The sequence below is a fragment of the Sceloporus undulatus genome, chromosome 1, assembly GCF_019175285.1.
Source record: "Sceloporus undulatus isolate JIND9_A2432 ecotype Alabama chromosome 1, SceUnd_v1.1, whole genome shotgun sequence".
Classification (NCBI taxonomy): Eukaryota; Metazoa; Chordata; class Lepidosauria; order Squamata; family Phrynosomatidae; genus Sceloporus; species Sceloporus undulatus.
Genome location: NC_056522.1, coordinates 162,266,909 through 162,290,241, shown reverse-complemented (window position 1 = coordinate 162,290,241; position 23,333 = coordinate 162,266,909). Strand labels below are relative to the sequence as shown.

Sequence of the window (23,333 nt, the reverse complement as noted above, 5' to 3'; positions counted from 1 at the left end):
CATGGAGGGCACTAGCCTCATAATTCAAAGAAAAGGTGGCAGTGAACAAAAAGAGTTTGGGAACCACTGTTTTAGAGCTTACAAAAGATACCTTTTGGGACTACAATTGGTCCTTTCTAGCTGGAAAATTATGAAAATTGGAGTACAAAAAGTAATTTTTTGCCAACTCTGTTCAGACAGTCTCCCATCCAGTCATTGACAAGAGCTAGTATCCCATCTGGCTGAGGGATTGTGTGAGTTGTACCCAAAAAAAAACCCTAACTTTTCCAAGCTCTGGTCAGAGCAAGTTCTTAACTTTCTGTCATTCCATCCATTGAAACTGTTGGGATTTCTCAGTTCGATTCATAACATTTTGAATGATTTGTTCATTGATAATGATCTTAACCAAATATTTCACCCAAATGAAACATTGTTACATTTTTCTGGTTTTAAAAGTTAAACTGTCATTTTCAAATGATTCCATTCTATTAGTATTTCATTACAGTCTAACTGTCACTTGATTTTCATTTATTGTCATTATGATTACTACTGTTTTATTCTGTGTTTGGTATCTTTCTCAAAGGTTTCTTTTTTTAATTCAATTATCCTGTAGATCATTTTGAAAAATAGATAAACTGATTGAAAACCTATTGCCATGGGGGGGGAGGGGAGTGGCTTTCAGTATGTCACCTACATACTACCTTTTGTTCCTTCTCAATAAAAACAATGTAATGAAAGCCGTCTCAGTTCCTATCGAACATCATCTATACCAGCCTCCTCTTTCCAGTAGTGGACATTCAGATACATGAGGGAAGATCACAAGACATAACATGATGGCAACAGCCAGCCTTCCTTCCTTGCTTTTTTATACCTGATATCCAGAGGAACACTGTCTCTTATCATGAAGGTTATCATCTAGATGCCTATATATTCACATATTGTCCTTCATAAATTTGTTCAAAACAAATGCTTCTTAAGCTATCTCATGTGAGGGAACAGCCATCCCCCCCCCATTGTGCCAAGGATTCATGCCATTGTGCCCTATTCATGCCATTGCTTTCCTGGAAGCTCTCCAAGAACCAGCAGCTGATGGATTGTGAGCCAGTACCACCCTATGGACCACCACTTTTAGTAGCACTGGTTGAAACCATGCCCTTTTGGACATCTGTGCTACTGGCCATCTTGTGAAATGTGTATTGTCTAAACAAGAATTTGGTTCTGTTCTGAATTTACTGCCCATTAACTTTACTAAATGGCCTAAGTTCTTTATGTTGCACTTTTTCTACACCATCCATGATTTTATGAGCTTCTAATCATCATTTATATGGTTGTAAGATATGAACTATGATCTTTTAGCCATGTGTGTTAAACTGTCACGATCCACATTTAGTGTTCATCCTGGTTGCTACCAAACATCAGGGATCCTCCGAGACCGATTGCATTTTAATACATTTTGCATCTTTACTCCTTCTATGTAAGCAATTTTGCCTCCCAACAATGAGCAACTCAGCATTCTCCTTCCCCATCAAATCCACCGAACCTGAGACAGCTGCAGTTTTAAATGCATTTTTAAAAGTCCATGTCCGATCTACTGCTGAGCAAACTATTTTTATTCTTTTAATAACTCCCTTTTAATCAGGCTCTTTTAGCACACAGATATTTCACAGCTGGAAGGCTTCATGATAAGATTATCATCATCTCGTAACTAAATCATTTCACAGGTGAGCTGCTACTGTTCAGGAGAAAAACAGAAGCTTCTTGTAGGAAAATCTGATCTGAAGGACACATGGATGCCACTTAAAACCCCTATTCCTGTAAGCTGTACACAGGGGCCTGTGCCACAACTTTGCTGCATCTCACAGCATGAGAGGATGCTGAACCGGAAAAATTCCGGTTTCCTCAGTCCCACCAAACCTAGAATCCTTCCCAAATTGAGGATCCTCAGATAAACTACACAAATCCCTGAATACCTCAAGTTTGACTATGTTGACTAGGGCTTCTGAAGGTGATAGACCAATAACCTCCGGGGAAACAAGTTTGGGAACTATACCCACAAAGCCATTAGTCCCCGGTGAGTGAAGGACAGGAGACTGGCCTCTTACTGCTGTTCTCTCAAGGTACAAATTTTCCTGACCATGATCAGGAATGTACTATAATTAATTCCACAGATGAAAGTCTCTGGTTGCTAGATATTCCTCAGCCATCCCAGGATTTGTGTGACTGAGATGGTATGTGAGGTGCACCACAGAAATGTATGAAGAAGACATTTAACACACTATTAGCTAAATCATGTTGGCACACTATTAGCTAAACCATGTTGGTTACCATTTCTATTTAGCAATGAGCCCAAATGAATTTACCCCTGCAATAAAGGGCAAAATCCCAATAAACCAGCCATACTGTCACAGTCTTTTTCTTTAGAAATTAAAGTTCATAATTTGGTTTTGATGTCATAGGCGCGAGACAGATGGGCGCAACAGGGTGCCCTCATCACGTGCGAGGGGCGGCGCTTCCAAATGCCCCTCACATGTGACAAGAGCATCAAAATAGCGGCGCCCTGTATAGATGGGTGCCACCATCATTACGTGATGGACGCTTAGCGTCCGCATGTCGCAGCACCATTGTGACATCACGAGTGTGCCACTGGCGCACTGCAGCATCACAATGGCCCCACAAGAAGAACCCGCTTTGTGCGGGTTCTTTTTGGTCCGCGGGGGAAGTCTTGCGGTCTGGAGGCCATCCTTTTTGGACAGTCTGTCCCGCACCATAGTTAGCTGAAGCACAAGTCATACAAGCAATTCTGCCAGGGAAAGAAAATTACATATTCCTGCATACCTTGTACTGTAGAAAATATAGTCTGGGTACATTTCCCTACATGTCTAATACTATAGAAATATACTTTATTTTAAACAGATGCATAGGCCAGAGGAACACCCTCTGGATCTGACACAATCCATGGACTACATAACTATATATTCTGCATTCAAAACTAACATCTGGCCTTGGATGGTGAGAGTAACAGAGTGCATGAAATTATGTTTTAAATCTTTTTTAATTTACATTTTATATGTACACCATCCAGAAATCCAAAAATAAAAGATGGTATATAAATGTAATAATGATGGTGGTATTGGTGGTGGTGACATCAGGGAGAACAAGAGATTTGTATTTCATATATATATATATATATATATATATTGTGTAAAATGTGTGGTGCATTTTCTGTTCCCTTGGGCTTCTGTATGAACTATAAACCTTTAAACCAACAGACTCATGAAAAGTTCCAGCAGTAAAAGAAAGAAAAAGAAAAAGAAAGAGTGCTATAATTTTGCTGTAAGGGCCAAAGTAGACATGACAGGCAGTTATGCTTGTTTACTTAAGTGCCTGCACCAATCATGTCTAAAATGATAGGAGGAGAGGGTGAATCAGAGCTTTATGACAAAAATGTGTACTATGTTTGCTATCTACATGCCCACTTCATCTTATACAAAACAGATGATGTGATCTAGTTTTTATTTATGCTGTCTCCCATGCCCCTCTGCTTCAAGCACTTTTAATGTGTCTGGGTTCAGCCTCAGAGACAGACTGGTAGAAAAGTGCCCAACAAAATGAAGCACCCAATGGCTAGGTGGGGATGATGGAGGATTCCCCATTTATGCACATCAGTTTATGCAAACATTAATCTGACACCCTTTTTTTGATACATAATCATGATGAAGGATACTCTTTATACATAAATATACATAAGCATATAAAGGACAACGAACATGACCATTCCCTTCTCACCCAGCTTGGACCCATTTCATAGTGTCTGGAAATAATCTCTTGAACTAGTGCTTCTCAGACTCTAGTTTTCTGGGTGTTTGGGACTCCTGCTCCCAGAACCTGAACATTGGCCCAAAGCTGGGGATTTGGGGAGCTGAAGTCCATTAAGAGAATAAGAGTGTGAGAACAATAACCTTAGACGGTTGTTGTCCCTGTGCCTCATTGTAGGAATCTAGATGTCATGACAAACAAGATGTGAGACATCTAACTCTTTAAAAAAAAAAAGATAACGTTAACATGGTTTCAATTCAGTCAGTATATTGTCTAAAACATGGGCCTATCACATTGTCATAGAAATGAGAAAATCAATCCCTTCTAATATACCATTGATTAAACGAAAACCCTTACTAAATGTTACCGCATCTTGATTTATATGAAAACAGTTGCTAGGACATAGATTATCATGTCCCATAATTACCACCATTGAAGAGCTTAGTTAATTGTCAGCTTTATTTGTGATGCTACTTTATAAGACTATAAAATAAAGTTATAAAGATAATGAGATCACAGGAGTTCTGTTAATCTTTTTATATCTCTTTTATGTGTGCTGTATTCAGCATCTTTATGGCAGAACCGTAGTGCTAGTGGCACAGACCATCCACAATACCTACAACAGCAGCTTATTTATGATTGGAAAAAAATGGTAAAACTGAAACGTGGCTTAAGCTCTCAAGGATTGGGCAAACAGTCTCCTTTTTAGTTTCTACAGCTCTTTAAGAAAAACAAAAACAAAAGGCAAGCAGCAGAATATTAATCTGTAGGAGATAAGATTCCAGCTGGAAGGCTGAAAATTACCAACACTCCAACCTCAAATGTACTGCATGGAAATAAGCATTAATATATTCTTAATTCAAGCATAAATGGAAGGGGGAATTAGACCTACCAAGAACAGGCAGAAGGGCTTACCACCAGGTATAAGCCTTATACTGGTCCAAAATACACTGCAGCAACGACCCAGTTTGAGACCACTTTAACTGCCCTGGATCAATGCTAGGGAATGCCAGGGAACTGTAGTTTTGTGAAACATTTAGCCTTCTCTATCAGAGAGCTCTGGTGCCAAAATAAACTACAGTTGCCAGGATTCCCTAACACTGAGCCAGGCCAGTTAAACCGGTCTCAAACTGGATTATTTCTGCAGTGTGTTTTGGACCATAGTTTCCCCTCCAAATCCACCCCTATAGCTGAAGGAGGGCTACATTGGCACCAAGGGAATGAAGGAAGATCCCCAGCTGGGCAGGAGAAGATTTAAGTCTTGCTGCAGCTGCACATGGTATAGGCTAATCTTGATCAAACTCCCATGTCAATTTGTGAGTAAAACTGAAAGTAAAGCATACTAGAAATTCAACAGAATCCATGGATTAACCCTAAATTTATTTATTCAGCAGTAAACCACAGAGCTATACAGAAAGATCACTACACATGGCTTTGAAAGCACAATTAGAGCACGAAAAAAAACCAGGTTTGGTGACACTTATTGCACTACAGCACTTCCAGCACATAATAGCTGCATCCCCCAAGTACAGTTAGGGCATCCCTTTTCACTGATGGGGAAATCTGTCAGTGACCTCCAAATTGTACTAGTCTCCAGGTGTGAAATATTAATGTTGGAGCAGTTGTGATATTGGCAGTCAGGTGGTGTCACATGCCCTGACATCTGTTAGCATCCATGTCAAGACTGAATCTGCTCTTGGATAGCTTTCTAACACCGTAGAGGAGCTATCCAAGGTCCTTAAGCTGACCTCCGTCCCCTAAATAGATTCAGGACCTTGATAACTCAAAGTTCAAACCAAGTTCTGGAGCAAATTCTCCACTTGGTTGATAAGGAAACCATTAATCACCTCTGCACTGACGCTAAACACGTTTGTATTATAAACGTTTCAGCTCTTTCCTGCCTCAATACAGTTCAGAAAGGCCTTCCCTGTACCTGCTATGTATGTAAAGACCTGACAGGCTCTCTAATGATGGTTTAGTATCATGTCTTGTGTGGCCATAAGTGTGGATAACTTAGCCTGTATCTAATATGTGTTACAGGGGAGACAAAAGGGAACGTGATATGAGATTTCTCTTTTCAATGGTGATATCTATTTTGCCATTTGTAGTTTTTAAATGGGGTACACAAAGATTTTGCCCAGACAACAATTTTAAGCAAAACAATCTGATTTCTAATTCCCAGACTAATATGCAGATCAAAACATAGCAATGCTTCAGGTTTATTTCCCTAAAAATGTTGATACAGTTCTTGACTCAAAGAATGCAGCAAAATGCTTATTATAATGGGTCTAAATGACTACATGTGAAAAATCACATTACAAATGTTCATTTTATTCCACACTTACCTGGAAACAAAACAAAACATACTTAAGAATGGCTGCATGCAAAACTGACATCGATCAAAAATACACTGATCTACCCACTGGTGGTAGACTCTTACTTTATCTCACCCTACTACTGGCCATGGTATAATTGTCTAGATTCATGGATAACACTTACTGTATATTCATTATCTCTGGTACTACTCATACCATTGTTATATTTTTGATTTGAACTTCTATCAGTTATGAAATGTTTCTTTAAATAATTCTGCAACAAGTTCTTTCTTATAACATCCTCTCCTTCCCCCCTTCCCCAAAGATGGAAAATGGCCACAAAATTGGGTATAAGAACTAGGACAATGCAAGAAGAAGGAAAGTCTCCATTGCATTGCCCCTCCTGAACTCCTAAGTACTGAACCTGACCCAGTCTTGACAATTCAAAAATTTGCCTCATTGGAAGCTATTCACACAGGGACCCAGCAGTTGCCACATCACTATTCATTTCCCAAGAGAATCAAAGCACTTTTCAGACAGTGCAGTGGTTTGAGCATTGGACTAGGCCTTCAGAAATCAGGGTTCGATTTCCCACTCAGCTATAGAAACCCGCTGAGTTCCCTTGGCTGAGTCACATGCTTTCAGACCCAGAAATGTGATAGGATTGTCTTAGGGTTGCCATAAGTCAGGAATGACTTGAAGGCACATAACATCAACAACACAGTGCTATTATCATGCAGTGTGTAAGAGATCTAACTACTTTGCAAACAGTTGCCCAATCTTACTAGGGACTCCTTTAAATACAAACAGCTCCAGGCCAGTAAGAGATCATGAAGTCATCCTAAGCATTCCTGATAGTCTCTTTCCTGAGCAGGCCTGTTTTAAAAACATGCATATTAGCCTAAGCCACCACATGGTTTTCAGGTGACAAAAGTAACACATAAATTGTGGCATGTGGCAAGAGAAGGGGATGGGCTGATCAGTATTCACCTTAATCAAAGCCAGCCCCAAGTATACTTCCAAAAAGACAGGATAACCCAACCCACCATCCTGGAGGGCAGGACAAGATATCTGGCACACCCCGCTCTCTTTTCCAAAAAGCTGGAGTGATCAGCAAACACAAGAACAATGACTGGGGGTCTGCTAGTGTTGCACCCCTACGCCTGCTCCTCAGTATCTGATGATTGCGGTGGTTGCTTCATAGTGGTATGGCCAGCCCTGCCCACAGCCATTTTTTTTTTTATTTTTTGGCAGTCCAATCAATGGTAGAAACTCAAGCTAACCCCATAAATAATTTAGGTATTTGCAAGTAGATGGTACTTCGTTAACATGATGATGGTGCGTTACAGACCGCCCCTTTGAGGTGGCCTGCACCTGCCCCTTTCCCCAGAGGATTGGGGCCAGGGCAGACATAATGGCAGCCTACAGGCCCCAATCCAGCACTTCTGCAGAACACGGAGAAGTGGCAAGATGCCACTTCCCTGTGGCCTGGAAAAAGGGTGTCCTGGGGCTTCATGTCCCAGGACACCCCGGGAGCCAGAGCCAGGGGAGAAAGGGGCTCCTCGGCCCCTTTCTCCCTGGTGTTGTTCCCGCAGCCGTTTGGTGGCTGCGGGAATGAGGTGTGCCCACAGAAGGAGGTCTGTTTCAGAGCTCCTTTGTGTGCCATGCCCAGGCCGCCCTAAGCAGCCTAGGGCGGCATGAAGACGTCATAGATATGTAAATTAAGTAGTACAACAGAAATGTCTGATGTAGTTCAGTGATAATGGAATGTTTACCTTAGTTGAAACTTCATCAATCAGGTTTCTCTTGTTTGGATCCAAAAATTCCACAGGCTGACCTTCAAATTCAATTTTCCCAAGAACAGTTCCCTGTTCAAATAAAGAATTAAACAAGTCAGTGACAAGAAGGGGGAAAGTGCCATCAGATATTGTTGGGTAAATTCTCTTCAGAGGTGGAAAGGCTTCCTGGTATATTTTTTATTTTATTTCCTTATAATTTTAGACAGCTTAAACATTTTAAACTATCTCTCTTTTAACTATGATTTCCCCAGCATTGGCTAGGTAGTATGACAGCTGGGAGTTGTAGTCTGAAAAAGAACTTTTTCAAGTTCTCAATGCAAAGTACATCACATTGTGTTATACATTCCATTGCATGTTCATAAGGTTTAGAAGTGGAGGACCTTCAAGAATAGGGGAAAACTGTGAATATGTTAGCCCTCTCCCCATGAATGATACAGAATCCTCTCTCACCAAGAGGACCACCTGTAACTCTCTTTGCAACCTTGCAACACACTGACTCCAAACATTTCCAAACATATTCCACTTTCAATTTGATGCTGCATGGTTTGGAGGCTGCGGCTTTCCTGCGGAGGAAAAACAGGCTCCAGCAGGCCACCCTTTTTGGGAGGTCTGTACTGCGCCATAGTCTTTTCATTTTGTTTGTACATCTTGTATACTATTCATTTTCAGTTAGCCTAGTGGTTCCCAAACTTTTTCAGGCTACCACCCTCTTTCCTCTTGAGTGATAATCCTAGCCCTCCTCCAACACCTGTTTCTTGATATTAGGTTTACTGTTTGTGCAGCAACCACCCAGCCAACAGTGTCTACCTCAGCCATGTCCAGCTCACCACCACCATCCCCACATGCTTATCCCATTCTTCTACCATCTGGAAACAGTAATGGGCCCGTCATTGGGTATTAACAGGAATTTCCATTAATACCCAATGATGGGTCCATTGCTATTTACAGATGGTAGAAGAATGGGATAAACGCTTGGGAGAGTTATAATCCCCTCTCCCATTGTGCTAATAACAGAAATTAAGCATGAGAGAAGGACACTTTCCTTTCCCATGTGATTATCTCCCATGTCAACCTTTGCTGCAATGCTGCTCAACTGGCTGCTCAGTTGCTGCACCCATGATGACTGGGTGCAAAGTGGAAGCTTCTTCCTGGCAAGGAAGAACTCTCAGTCCAAGATAAGTAAGAGAAATGAAGGACTGTTTTGTTGAATTGACCCCCCATTGCCCAGAGGCACATCTTCCACACACTGCTCCAAGTCGTCCCCTACCCACAAACCCTGCTTCGAGTCATCCTCCACCCACAGACATGGTTTCTTCTCTGCTGCTTCTCCTGGCCTATCCAATGAAAGAAAGAAGGAGCAATAGCTCCAACCTGCCAGCTGAGTCTCAGCAAAGTTCTCAAAGCTTAAATAGAGTCTCAAATGTGAAAGCTTCTTTTTGCCACTGCTACTCCGTAACCAACAAGCGTTCTAACTCCTTGTCCTCACCATGGTCCTAAAGACCTGTGGTTCCCTTCATTTTGCACACCAGTACTGTTACTGAAGACTCCCCTGCCACCCCCTTTTTCCTCAACATCCCCCTGGATCTTTACCCACTTTAGGAATCCCTGAGCTAGACTCTTTCGTAATGTTGTATCTTTCTATTATCAGGAGAATATTCTTCACATATTTTTAATTAGCTGCTTTCATAAGGTTTACCCAAGCCAGCATTAAAATAGCACCAGTGATCTAGCAGATGGATGATGCTCTCAGTCTAGAATAGCACAGGCGATTACAAACTCTCCACTCTCATAGGGATGACTTGAACTTCAGCACTGGGTAACCTAATGAAACCAGGCTACTAAGTTTTTGCTGAGTTTACTCAGAATTCATTGATGTATCTTACATACTGTAACTCCTTTTCTCAACCCTCATTTGCAAACACTGATTTGCAAATGGAAAATATAGGTTAGCTTCTAAGCTATATGAAAATTATTGGGAGGGAAAAGGCTACACTACACAATTTTTAAAAATATGAAGTGTCTCTCAGTATGTTGTTCTTGTGTGCCTTCAAGTTGCTTCCAACTTATGCTAACTCTGAGGAGGACCTATCATGGGATTTTCTTGACAAGATTTGTTCAGAGGAGGTTTACCATTGACTTCCTCTGAGGCTGAGAGAATATGGCTTGCCCAAGTCACCCAGTAGGTTTCATGGCTGAGCTGGGAATTGAATCTTGGTCTCCAGAGTCATAGTCCAACACTCAGACCACTACACCATGCTGTCTCTCTCTCATTATACCTCAGCATAATGTACACAGCATAGTCATTTGTGTGCAAGACTATGACTTAAATAGTGAAACCATGGGGCAGTACAGAAAGGTGGATCCGTGCCACCCATTTTTGCCCCATGCCTTTGCTGCAGCACAGACACACCACCAAAAAGAATCTGCCTAAAGCGACTTCTGTTTTGTGATGTCGCAAACAGGAAGGGGCACTGCTATGATACCACTTCCTGCTCGCAGTGTCTGAATGCTGCACGGCGGCAGTGTCATCATGGTGGGCCCCGTGTGGACCGGAGTCGACCTGAGACCAGTTAATAACTAACCATCACCACCTTGCACTTGTCTTTTGAGCTATCCCTAAACCCATTGATTTCACAATTCTTTTGACTACCTTGTCTCGAATTATTTTTGACAGCATCCTGGTATCAATCCCATAAAGAGCTGGGATCTGGAAAAACACAAATGCGAGCAGATTAAAGATCAAATGTAGAAATTTGTGGCAATCCTGTCAAAATATTAAAATAAACTAACTTTGTAGAAGACTACGCTGGCCAGTGATGCCGTTAACAAAATTAACACAATCACAAAACAAAGCCAAGATTTCAGTAGTATCTGTGGGGTTGGTGTCATTTGGTTAATATTCTATCCATGTTATTATGGTGAATATATATCTTTTAATACATCCTAATATGGTCAGAACTGCTATTTAAAATAAAAAAAAATGTAATACAATATTGTGTTGTTGTTGTTATATCTTACTTCCCTCTTCCCATGAATTGAGGTGGGGAACAACAACAGACTGATACACAAAACATAGATTTCTTCTTAAATAATGGCAGAAACTGTAATTCTTTGGAGAGTTAAGCATTTTCAGTGTGTTTTTTTAATGCTGTAAAGTTAAACTGAATTTATAGCATTTTAACTTTTATAGCTTCTCCCCCAAATCCTGAAAATTGTAGCAAGATGCAGAGGCTTTTATTTTAAGAGATACCGCCTGCTGTGTGCTATACTTGAACATAGAACCTAAGGTTTTCTGGAAGGAGCAAACCACTGGTATCTGAGAGAATTATCTTCAAAGCTACCATTTGCAGGAATTGGTGGGGACTGATGGAGAGGCCTTGAAGAGAAACTCTGGTTACTGAACCCATTTAAACATAACCTGACATTCCAAAATCAAGAAAGAATTCACTCAAGGGGAGGGAAGGAAATTTTGCTATAGAAACGTTTGCAAAAACCTGTTTTAGCCAATGATTGCTTTTAGAATTATTGAAAGTGTACTAGGATTTGAAGGCAGGCATTTCAGAAAAAAACAAATGTGAACTCTTTTTTTTCCTCTTTGTGTCTCATTGTCTTTCAACAGCTAGCACTTCCAAAATTATATTTGGCACGAAATGGTCTACTTTTGGTTATCTAACAATCCCTCACCTTTTCTTCTTTCAACCACTGCCCAAGGGGTTTGACAGCCCTCCAATGACTGTATTCATTGCTATAGTCCAACACCAGCAAACCTGAAACCTGTAAAGAATGACAGCAAATGACAGTTGGAAGAAACAACTTTTAAATATAACCTGATGTCAATCCTATGATGAAGCAAATAAATTTGATGCTTGACACAGTACAATTTTTTTTCTTTATATTAGAAGGAATATTTTCTAGAGGAGTTCACTAATTTAATACTTGCATCATAACAGAAGAAAAATAAAAAATGTCAATATATTCACCATCAGCAAGGAAAGTCTCTTTCTTGCTAAATCAAGGGGTTTTTAAATCAGATCTGATGTTGCTTCTCCTCACCTTGATACCATCAGATTCCAAGAACCTGCTGAGTCCCATTTCATCCAAAGCAGTAGTATCAGGGACACCACCGTTTCCTATGATGGGATTAACCAGTGTGAGGATCTGTCCGTGGTAGCTGGGGTCAGTCAGACTTTCTGTGTACCTGGAGTTAAAGCCAATTGAAAATTATTGTCATGCATGAGAAGTGGGGAAAGGCAATCAGAATTAAAGCTCCTCATCAAAATTGCAAACCCAGCCTTATATCATATCTAAAGCTCATGGAGAATAACATTCCACCCGTATATCCATTTGGAAGTCCAAGAGGATGATGTCTGCCAGCCGGGCAACAGTGCAATGGAGCTCTTCTGGTGTACTCAGCTATTCTGGGTCTATTTGGGCTGGAAGAGCCAAGCTGCAGCCAGTAATGTCCAACAACCTGGGAAAACTCATTGCACAAGGAAGTACCAAGTGCCTTCTTGAGCAACACTGGAAAAAATCTTTATGCTAACATAGCTCCCTGATTATACCAGTACACATCACTGAAAGGATTCAAGCAATAATGAATGAAATGTGGGAAACAGTGTTTTTTCAGCTGTGAATGTCCTTGACAAGTTTACAGATATTCTCATTATGCTTTAAATTCACGGTTCTTCTATGGTTGTGATAGTGTTCCTACGTTTTCATATAAGGATTTTAATTACCAAGATGAATCCTCATCTACCTTCAGTTGCACATTTCTGAAGGTTGTCTCTACGCATGTTGTGTTTTATTGAACAAAAGTCAACTCCCAGAGGGAAATAAAATAAATACATAAATAAATGCATTTGAGGTGTTGTGAATAAAGAACAGCTCTAGATACACTTGAGGGGAAATAGTATAAGCAAATGGCTTTGAAGAAATAGGACAGAGTGGCTCAATTAATACATATAAAGGCAAATCATGGTTTAGGAACCAGGAATGTTCACTGTAGTAATATAGGCTCTTTCCTTTGTCCTCTCTTATTCATGAGTTCCATAGGTCTAGTTTCTTGTCATCTCACTCATATTGGCAACTTAGGGTTAGTGCTAACCTCCAGGACATGGTTCAAGAGAGAACTGGGAATTCTGATGAAGTAGGACTCAGAAAGAATGAGGATATAGTTGGGAGGAGGTGTTGTTGGTTCCATCATTATCATTAAAGGGTTAAATGGAAAGGAGCACCTATTACCACTTTCCTAAACAAGGATAGCCTGGCAACTGTAGTCTGTGCACTGTTATGCTGCATTTAGATTATTGTCATGTACTTTAAGCAGGGCTGATCTTGTCTTTAATATGGGAGCTGCAGCTGGCACAGAATATAGTGGCTAGGATGCTGAGTGGGTTGTCAAGCCACAAGCATATTATACCAGTACTGATACCTATTTGCATTCAAACCCAGTTCAAATCTTGCTGTTGACATATGAAGCATTGAACAGCTTGGGATCAGGTTAGGCGGCACATCACCTTCCACAGTGTTTGCATTTAATCATTTTTACTTTTATGTCCCAATCAAGGTAACATTTTGGATATAATAAGTAGTGCAGAAATAGGCTCAATATATAAATAGTCCTCCAAGGCATACATTTTGCCATCCCCTTTTCCTCTCTTATCTGAAAGTGATACATATGCAGACCTGGCCTAACTGTAAAACTTTACCCTATCTGTGGTGGCAAATTTCCAGTTGCAATAGAGTCTACCCATCTCATTGCTGCTGCCTTGATTCTATAATTCTGACAAGTTCCTAAGGTGCCACTTTTCCAGGAGACAGATGTGTTAAGTTTTAGAATGAAAAAGAGGGGTGTGGAGATATGAAGCAGTACCTTTAAGACTGATTTATTTTTGCATGGTCTTTCATTCAATCTACTTCTTCAGAGGCACTGAATATCAACACCACAAGTCTTTAAGCAGTGTGGGTCATTCAGTTTCTGACCTACAAGTGGCATTTGGAGGGGGGACATTTAAAGGAAATTCCTGTGCACTAGAATGGATGAACAGATAACGTTTTCTTGGCAGACTACATTTATTAATATATTAGTCTCATCACAGCTACATATTTAGGAAAAGTATTATCTCAAGTACATTTTCCTGCTTTAAGGGGCATGACTTTCAGGTAATCAGGAAGCATTGGTTTCACACATTGGTTTCTCATTGGTTTCCTCAAAACAGGCTAGCTGCTTGACACCTTATATGACTCGGAAGGTTTATGGCTAGTGTCACAATTTACATCATTATGTATCCCTTTACACTGGTCTCACCCTCACAGCTATAGAACTGCTTCAAAACGTGTGTCATTAATATTACATCTGAACAGACGGATTGAAATCCATGAAAGTGCAGGCTAAGATAAACCAGTATGAAAGGCGGTACTATATTCCTTCTTCTTTCTGTTTCCTTCTTAAGATGGTATTGTATCCTAATGCAGCCAATAAGGTTGCTTGAGGGCATCATTGTACACAAGTTAGTATCCTTCCTTATAAAGCTGGCAGGCTGCTTAGAGACTTTGCCTAGCCAACAGAGTAAGAGTGAAGAGGTGGTGCCTGAGGCTGAACTTTATTCTTTGAAGAAATAAGTGTTGGGAGCAGGAGCTGTGAGTACTGGCCTTTCTGTCTCTCACCCGAGGTAATGCTGATTCTGGTACTCCCTATTGCACCCCACCCAAAAATATGTGCTATTTTCTAGACCAGACGTTCTTAACCTTTTCTTTACCATGGACCTCCTTTAAATATCCTTTGTTGCCATGGACCACCAAGACTTCACTCAAAAACCCAAAAGTGTCTCAAATATTTATTTAAAATTGCTCATCATGGGCCTTATTTGGAGAAAAGGAAGAAATAGGTAAATGGATACACTCCGATTACAGAGGGCATTTGGTATCCACTGGGGTTTGTTCCATAAATGCCCTCCCCTCGATCTACAGCAAAATCTGTGGATGCTCATGTCCCATTATATACAATGGGGTAGTAAAACATAGTGTCCCTTATATAAAATGGCAAAATCAAGCTTTGCTTTTTGGATTATATATATATATATATATATATATATATATATATTCAAGGTATGGGTGGTTGAATCCATGGATGCAAAACTCTGTGGATACAGAGGACTGACAGCATAATATTTATATCGGAATGATCCCATAATTCTTACTCTTATTACCTGAACACTGAACTATGGTCTATTATTTGTTAATATTAATGATTGATTATGAGGATGTTGGTGCTCCATTTGACTTACAAGCTTTGTTATATGTGGTAAAGGACTTTAAAAGAAATCCTCTAAGCTTTGCTGACTAGATCTTGTCTCTTTGCTACCACCCACCCACCCACCCCCCTGCACTTTCTGGCCACCAAGAGCTCTCTGATGTATCAACCACCTCTGTGTGTGAGAGAGGGGGGAGCACAATAGTGTTAAGTGACACAAGGAAATGGGACCTTGCTTGTGGGTCATGTCTGTATGCATGCATGAGATGCAGAGGGATCACACTTGCATCTCATTCCCCCCCCCCAGGTGTTTATTTGAGAAAGGGGGGGGGGGGGGGGTCCTAAATGTAGAGGTACACATACATGAACACACACACACATATAATAATAATAATAATAATAATAATAATAATAATAATAATAATAATAAAATTTATTTGTATCCCGACCCTCTGAGAACAATCGGGGCGACTAACAAAGTTAAAAATACAAAACACATAAAATCCCTGGTACCCTCCCCTCCTTAAAAAAGTATTAAATTCAATGCAATATTTAAAAAACAGAACAAAAAACAATAACAAACAAACATACAAGTTAAAAACTGACCAGAAGTTTAAAACACTCTCTTGCTAAATATCAGATCTAAAGTCTTGGATCAGTATCTGGAATTGTTGGTCCACCTGGTTGGCATGGTATGCTGTTGCTATTGTTGTTGCTGCTAATTTTGTGTGCCTTCAAGTTATTTCCAACCTATGGCAACCCTAAGGCGATCCTATCCTGGGGTTTACTTGGCAAGATTTGTTCCAAGGAGGTTTGTCATTGCCTTCCCCTGAGGCTGAGAGCATATAGCTTGCCCAAGGTCACCCAGCAAGTTTTATGGCTGAGCTGGGAATTGAATCTTGTTCTCCAGAGTCATAGTCCAACACTCAGACCACTACACCATGCTGGATCTTTCTCTCATTATACCTCAGCATAATGAACTCTCATCTCCAGAGTAATAGTCCAACACTCAAACCACTATGCCACACTGGCTCTCATGCTCTGTACTGAATCTGTTCATCATGGCTGACAGAAACTGGTGGGTTGCGTTGAAGGCGTTGAAGGAGGCTTGACAAAAACAATTACAACAGGGGATTCCTTATGTAGGACTAGATTTTCCCAAAGGTATAAAATGTTCAGGGCTGTCCTTCTAGAACTGATGAGTTTCACTTCAGCAGTAAGTATAATATATCACACTGTACTGACTATGAAGTATTCCCAGAGTGTCTTTTGCCAAGAGCGCTGGGATTCTTCTGCATGATTTACAGAAGCTACATCTAATTTGTTTTTGTTGTTGTTATTATTTAAATGATATATAATTGAATCCATTGCGCAGTTTTTCAAATATCAGCAAGTTGCATGAGGTGTTTTTATGGAATGCTGACATCACTGTGAAAAGATGGATGGCTGCACACCTTAAAGCATTTTAAACATTCCAGAATGGTTGTCAACTGATATCAACAATTGAGTGTGTTAGCCAATTGAGAAAAATTATGTGTCAGATGAAACAATTGCTATGAAATATTCCAGTGTAACGTTTTACTTTTTGAATATGTAGATTTTGCCACTGACCAAAATAAATTGGGCTCTTGCTTTTAATGTATGATTTTGGTAAGCCTGCAGCATACATAAATAAGCACAATCAAGCTACAATTATTATAGAGTAATCCTATTAAAGTCAGCTGGGTTGCTCTGGAATAAATGAGTTATGAATTGCAGCTGCAGTCTCTTGCTAAGTGAGAATGCCTTTATGGCAAAATAAAGCTATTGCTATGGATAATTATATAAAGATATAAGTACACTGTGACATTTTCTTTTTTCGGCCTGATATTCTATTGCATAAAAATCCTTCCATAATCTGCATATCATTACTACAGTAAAATAGGCGAGTTGATGATGCATGCTAGAATTGGCCAAAATTGAAATCTTCCATTGAGAAGGTCTTACAAATAATATACTGAATCTTTTCTTTAAAGGTTTAGAGCAGTAAGTTACATCCATGTGAGAGTATGACCACACAAGCAAGGAAGTTTTCCAATGGTCTTCATGTTTGCAAAGTCACTGAGAAATGTGAAGTCAAAGGCTTTCATGGCTGGCATCCATTTTTTGTGGATTTTTTTTTTTTGGCTATGTGGCCATGTTCTAGAAGATCTTCTTCCTGATGTTTCGCCAGCATCTGTGGCTAGCATCTTCAGAGATCTTCAGTCACAGATGCTGGCGAAACATCAGGAATAAGCTCTTCTTACTAATATGTCACAAATTCTATGAGCTCCCTTAAAATAAATAAGGAGCTTTTTCTGGCACCTATTATGTCTTGCAAGACATGCCAATATTTTCTGATACTGCTCTGCAGTTTTTTTGGTTATGCTATCATAAGTCACACTGCAGTTTATTCTGGGATTAGTTTTTCTTTCCTGTTTTTTGCAATATCGGTGTGTGTTGTCTGTGCAGCCCTGTTTAAACCATGGTTATAAAGTTGCATTTTAAGTAATGTTTTGTACATGTTCATTTGGGCAAATAGGTCTTTTTAAAAATGAGACATTTTACATGCACCTTGAGGGAAGATGCATGTAAAATTTTCTTTCATTTTTCTTTTATCATTCCCTGGAGAAGGCCACTAAATACTCTGTGTGTGTGTGTGTGTGTGTATGTGTGGTGTGTTGTTGTTGTTGTTGCTGTTGTTGTTGTTTTGTGTGTGTTGTGTGCCTTCAAGTCTTTTTCCACCTTATGGCAACCCTAAGGCATACCCTAAGGCAAACCTGTCACAGGGTGGTTTTTTGCATGTTTCTTCAGAGGGCGTTTGCCATTGCCATTCTCTGAGGCAGAAAAAGTGTGACTTGCCCAAGGTCACCCAGTGGGTTTTCATGGCCAAACTGTGATTTGAACCTTGCTCTCCGGAGTTACAGTCCAGTGCTCAATCACTACCCCACACTGGCTCTCAGCTGGGCCAACTGGAAGGATAAAATCATTTTTCAACGCTGTTTGTCATAGGGGTCAGTGGTACATAGCAGTGGTGGTGCTTGCATAAAGCAACCTGCATAAAGAAATTCTGGTAGTCATGCCCAAAATGCACAAGCAGGTGAAGTCATGGCATCTGTTTATATTGCCGCTGGAACTTCTAGACATCTGATCCTATGGGATAGACTGTCAGTGCAGTGGCTCACCAGATACACTAATGGATTAAAAAAAGCACCATGAAATGTAGGCATGTTTTTATGACAACAGGTGCAAATTCACACAAACCCAAAGAATGATCTGCAAATAAATGACTACAGTTTGTGCTACCGTGCCATTTTGTTGAAGGGGAATTAATCCATCAGATGCTGTTTGGCTTTTGTGATGTGACAAGATTTATTGCCCATAATCTATCACAGGGGAAGAAAACTCTGGTACCCTCCATCATTCTGATCTATATTAAACAGTTGTTTGTTGGCAGGTACATTAACACAGCTAGTAATTAGTGCTGTCAAAAAGCGTAAATAAGTGCCTGCAGAAGCAAAACAGGGCAAACAGATTTTCTTTGCTGCACTGTAGTGTTATTCTACCAGTGAAACGATTTAAGGACCCATCTTGTGCTGTGGTGATTGACATACATGAAGAGCAAAGTTCTTTTAGGATCTTGCAGCCATGTAAAGGCTGTGTTTGATCAAGAAGGAAAATATTGAAAGCCACTCTAGTGGAATCTTATAAAAGCTCTTTTCTAGAAGGAGGGACCTTTTACCCCTCCACTGACACAATAACATAGGTGTTTCTACTACATAAGAATTTTTACAGGCATGAATAATATTAGGCCTTTTCATGTGATACAGTTATAGTGCTGTGATTCCACTTTAACTACCATGACAACATCCTATATATCCTGGGATGTGTAGATTACAAGTGTGTGACATTGACTTTTCCAAGGCTGGCCCTGCAGTTCCTAGCCTTGGATGCTTCCACTTTCACCTTGCCTTATGGACCCCTTTAAAATCTCTTCTTGGATTGGGGTTCTGGACCTTCAGGTGAACGCACTGTGAACTACTGTGTGTTAGTTTTGTGTTCTTTATTATAAGCATGACCCACCCTTGATTCAGGTTGGAAGAAAGCCAGTCTAAGTCAGAGTTAACAAATTAACAAGCAGTTCAACCTTATTTGTTAGATCTTGTAGAACAGTTAAAGCTGTAGCAACTTCCCAGTACTTTATTCCAACCATATATTGATTTTCAACCTGAGTTATGGCAGACCTTGCCATTCTCAACTGTCTAGAAACCAGAACTTTTTGGCTTTTCTTCAACCAAATAGATCTTCTTACTGGATCACTTGATCCTATCTTTCCAACACAACATTTTCACAAACTCAGATCTTTTTTCCTCAGATCAGATCCTTTCTGATCAGATTCCATCACTTGGCACCAACATTATTGTGAAGTTGGCCTATCCAAGGGTAGGAATTGTGGGACAAGTCTTAGGATGCCTTACATCGTGGGAGGATACATGGAATTCTCAGCCAGGGAGTTCTTCTAGCATTCTACCAAACTACAAATCCCAGTGTTCCATTGGATGCAGCCATTACAGTTAAATTAGAACACAGCAATACAATTGTAATATAATTAGCAATATAATTAGATTGTACGCCACTTGACAAGTTGTTATTCTTTTTTATATTTTTATTTTATTTGACCCTTGCTATGTGCTGTGCAGGATTTACAGCACTCTATAAATAAATTTTAATAATAATAATAATAATAATAATGTGAAAAGTCCTATTATCAATTACTCACACTGTTTTAGAATTTGAAAATCAAAGTAAGTAAGTAATAAAAAGTAATAAAAGATAGTTGTCAGGAGAAGACATATTTAGGGGCTAGAACTTTTGGCCCAAGTTCAAGTCTATGTCCTCATTAGAGGAATAAATACTTGTTTCCTTCATTCTGATTTCACTCTTCTTATATCCACTATGGGTCCTTTTCATGTAACATAATTATAACAGTGATGTAGACTTGAGCCAATTGACTTGGGCTCAGGTTGGACTCAAATTGCTTCAATGACTTGATTTGGACTCGACTCAGCAATAAAAGATGTACTGACCTGACTCCACTGAAGACTTGAATATTTTTAATGACCAACTTGCTGGCCTAACTTCAATCAGAAACAGCAAGTGCATTAGGCAATGGACTTGAGGCAGGGGTTGAGGCAGGGACGTAGCCAGGATTTTGGGAAGGGGGGGTCCAGACTAAGTGTCACCATTATAATGGGGCTTGGGTGCAGCGGCGCAGCAGCACGCACCATTCATTGTATTTAACGGAAGGGGGTTCGGACCCCTCGGACCCCCCCCAGCTATGTCCCTGGTTGAGGTCTACTCAGCAGCCTATCCTTGCTGCACATCAGAGAAGCCTTTGGAATGGCTTAAAAGGATCCTTCCCCCCTCAAGCCCATTGCATAATATGTTTGCTGTTACCCTATGAGAATATTTTAATTAATTTTGTGCACATCATCTTAATTTTCTAGTTACTGACACTCCACCCCCCCACACACACACACACACCCCACACCGCCACCTTCTTTTTTCTGTTAAAGTTGGTTCCCAGATTTGAGATTCAACTTGAGACTTGACCTGAACATATTTTTAAGGACTTGAGACTCAATCTGAGACTTAAAGGTAGAGACTGGAGACTTGATTTAAGCCCTGGAGTGAGAGACTTGAATGCATCACTGGATTATAGTGGCATGATCCCACTTAAACTCCCAGGCTGGGGAATTCTGGGGTCTGCATAGTTTGGTCAGAGACACCAGAAGAATTCTGTGGCTGAGGGTCCCAAAGGTCCCTCCCCTGAGCTGCAACTTCTGGGATTCCATAGGATGCAGCCATGGAAGTCAAAGTAGGAAGCAGTAGTGTAAGACTATTTTTGTCTCTTTTCTATCTCCATTACGAGACCTGTCCTCACATATGATCCCTCAGAAATATTCTTATTTGTCTAGTTACAATAGAATGTGACTAATTATATGGTGATTATGATAACTGATAAGAGCACTTTATAGTTACATTAAGAAATGCAGAGTTATAAGCTAGTGTGTATAAAGGGAATCATAGAGAAAAAGAAAGAGACAAATGTTAAGGCTAAATAACATTTTGTGTTAAATTGTGTAGTTAGCCAATACACCTAGGGTGTTTATTTAAATACCAGTAGGATGGAATAATCAAAAACAGATGCTCCCCAACTAAGATCCCAAGAGAAATTCTCCTCCTCGTACATATCTTTGAAGTTCAGGCCAAAAGCTTTCAATTGTACTAACAGAAACTTTTCTTAGCCTAATATCCACATTTTGTGTGTGTGAACATGTGCACTTTTCATTGCAACTGCAATTTAGTAATTTATGTAATATTGGCAGTTTTATGTATTTCTTTATATTTTTATCCTAGTCCGCTCCTTCTCCCCATGGACCTCTTCCACTGTCCTTTTAATTTTCACAGTGGCCCTGTCAGTTTGGTTAGGCCCTATGCCATTCAAAAAGTTTCCTAGCTGAATCTAATACTTGGAAAAGCAGACAGGAGGAAAAACAACTCATTTGAGACCTGCTTCTGGAGAAGAGTGCTGAGGATACCATGGGCAGCCAAAACATACAAACAAATGGGTCCTTGAGCAGATCAAGTCCGAACTCTCCCTGGAAGCCAAGATGACAAAATTGAGGCTCTCGCACTTTGGCCACATTATGAGAAGGAAAGACTCATTAGAAAAGACAATAATGCTTGGGAAGGTAAAAGGCCATAGAAAGAGAGGCAGCCCACACTTCAGATGGATAGACTCAATTATGGAGTTCACAGGCCTCAATTTACAGTACCTGTGCAAGGCAGTTGAAGGCATGGGATCCTGGAAATGTCTCATCCACAGTGTCACCATGAGTCATGTTCAGCTTAAGGGCAGTTAACAACAAAAGCCTAAATTCTCTTGCAATGTAATCCAATACTATACCACACAGTGGCTTCTTGAAACTGATCAGCCTAAATTTCCAATGTGAAATCTCAAATCATCACACAGGAATTTTGCCTTGGACATATGCATAAGACAGAAGACCCCTTATTTCTTCCAGTCTCTCTGTCTCTGCAGCATTCCCTATCCACCAGGCCCATTTGCTTCTATGTCACTCACTCACTCACTCACTCACTCACTCACTCACTCACTCACTCAGTGTTTCCAAATCAAGAAGGAAGGAAGAAAAGAAATGCTTTGCACACCACCTCTGATTTGTGAAATAGCGCTTCTGCAAGGAAACAGGAAAAAATATATAGCAGGTTTCTTTGGGAGTGATAGAAAGACGTTTGAAAAACAATGCTTATTGGGCTATGTTGGGCTTGCAAGGAAGGGGTGTGTTATTTTTTTTTCAGTTTACAAAAAGGTATCTAATGTAACTTAGAGTGATAGGAAACAATGCCAGCTTTGTTATTAGCCTTTCCTCTTCATGGAGAAACTGGCTACCACTTGCCAAGGGGAAAAAGAAAGGCATCTTGCATGTTTTCAGAGAAATTTATTACATTCCCAACGGTTAATAAGAACAATTTTGGCAACTAAGGCCAAAGGACACATGGGCAGGAAGCGGCGTAGGTGGCGCCGATTCTAAGGTTCCAGAGCACGCAGTAACCGCATGCTCCAGAACCCTAGTCTGTATGGATGCCAGCATCATGGTGGCCTCCCATCCACACAGGGGCTGCTGTGATGATGACGCTGCCAAACAGCGACCAGATGTCTCTGGCAGGAAGTGGCATCATGGTGTCCCTTTCTGCTTGCGATGCTGCAAAAAAGAAGCCACTCTAAGCAGCTTCTTTTTTGCTGTGCATCGTTGCCCCATGATTTGGTTGCTGAAGCAATGGTGTGCAGCAAAGAGGGGTGGCATTTCACCACCAGTGTGTACCAGCCTTAAATCTGAACATTTGTAGAGCCCTGTTCTTGGGAAAGACTGCAGAAAGACAGGCATGGGGATCAGGAAGATTTGTCAACAGCTTGAACTGCAGAGTGAAATCACAAAAAAGGCAAACATTTAAAAAAAATCAAATTGATTTGGCAAGCCATTTGGTGAAATAAAAATGGGCAGTATTTTATCATCACTACAATATGAGAGCCAATTCCTAGACATGACAAAGAAATTATGTTGTTCTCCT

General features: G+C 40.3%; 1 protein-coding gene across 6 annotated transcripts in view; it reads right to left on the bottom strand.

Moving 5' to 3' along the window:
* The window catches only part of CPS1 (carbamoyl-phosphate synthase 1), a 189,272-nt gene that overhangs the window by 139,423 nt on the left and 26,516 nt on the right, over window positions 1-23,333 (bottom strand). For 4 of the 6 annotated variants that reach the window (XM_042446998.1, XM_042446996.1, XM_042447000.1 and 1 more), the window contains 4 exons: window positions 11,963-12,107; window positions 11,594-11,683; window positions 10,560-10,616; window positions 7,886-7,978 (listed from right to left, as the gene is read on the bottom strand). In XM_042446998.1, coding sequence (XP_042302932.1) covers window positions 7,886-7,978; window positions 10,560-10,616; window positions 11,594-11,683; window positions 11,963-12,107 — 385 coding nt within the window. Of the gene's footprint in view, window positions 1-7,885; window positions 7,979-10,559; window positions 10,617-11,593; window positions 11,684-11,962; window positions 12,108-22,018; window positions 22,142-23,333 lie in introns of those variants that run through there. The other 2 variants (XM_042446999.1, XM_042446994.1) reach the window with 2 other exon arrangements.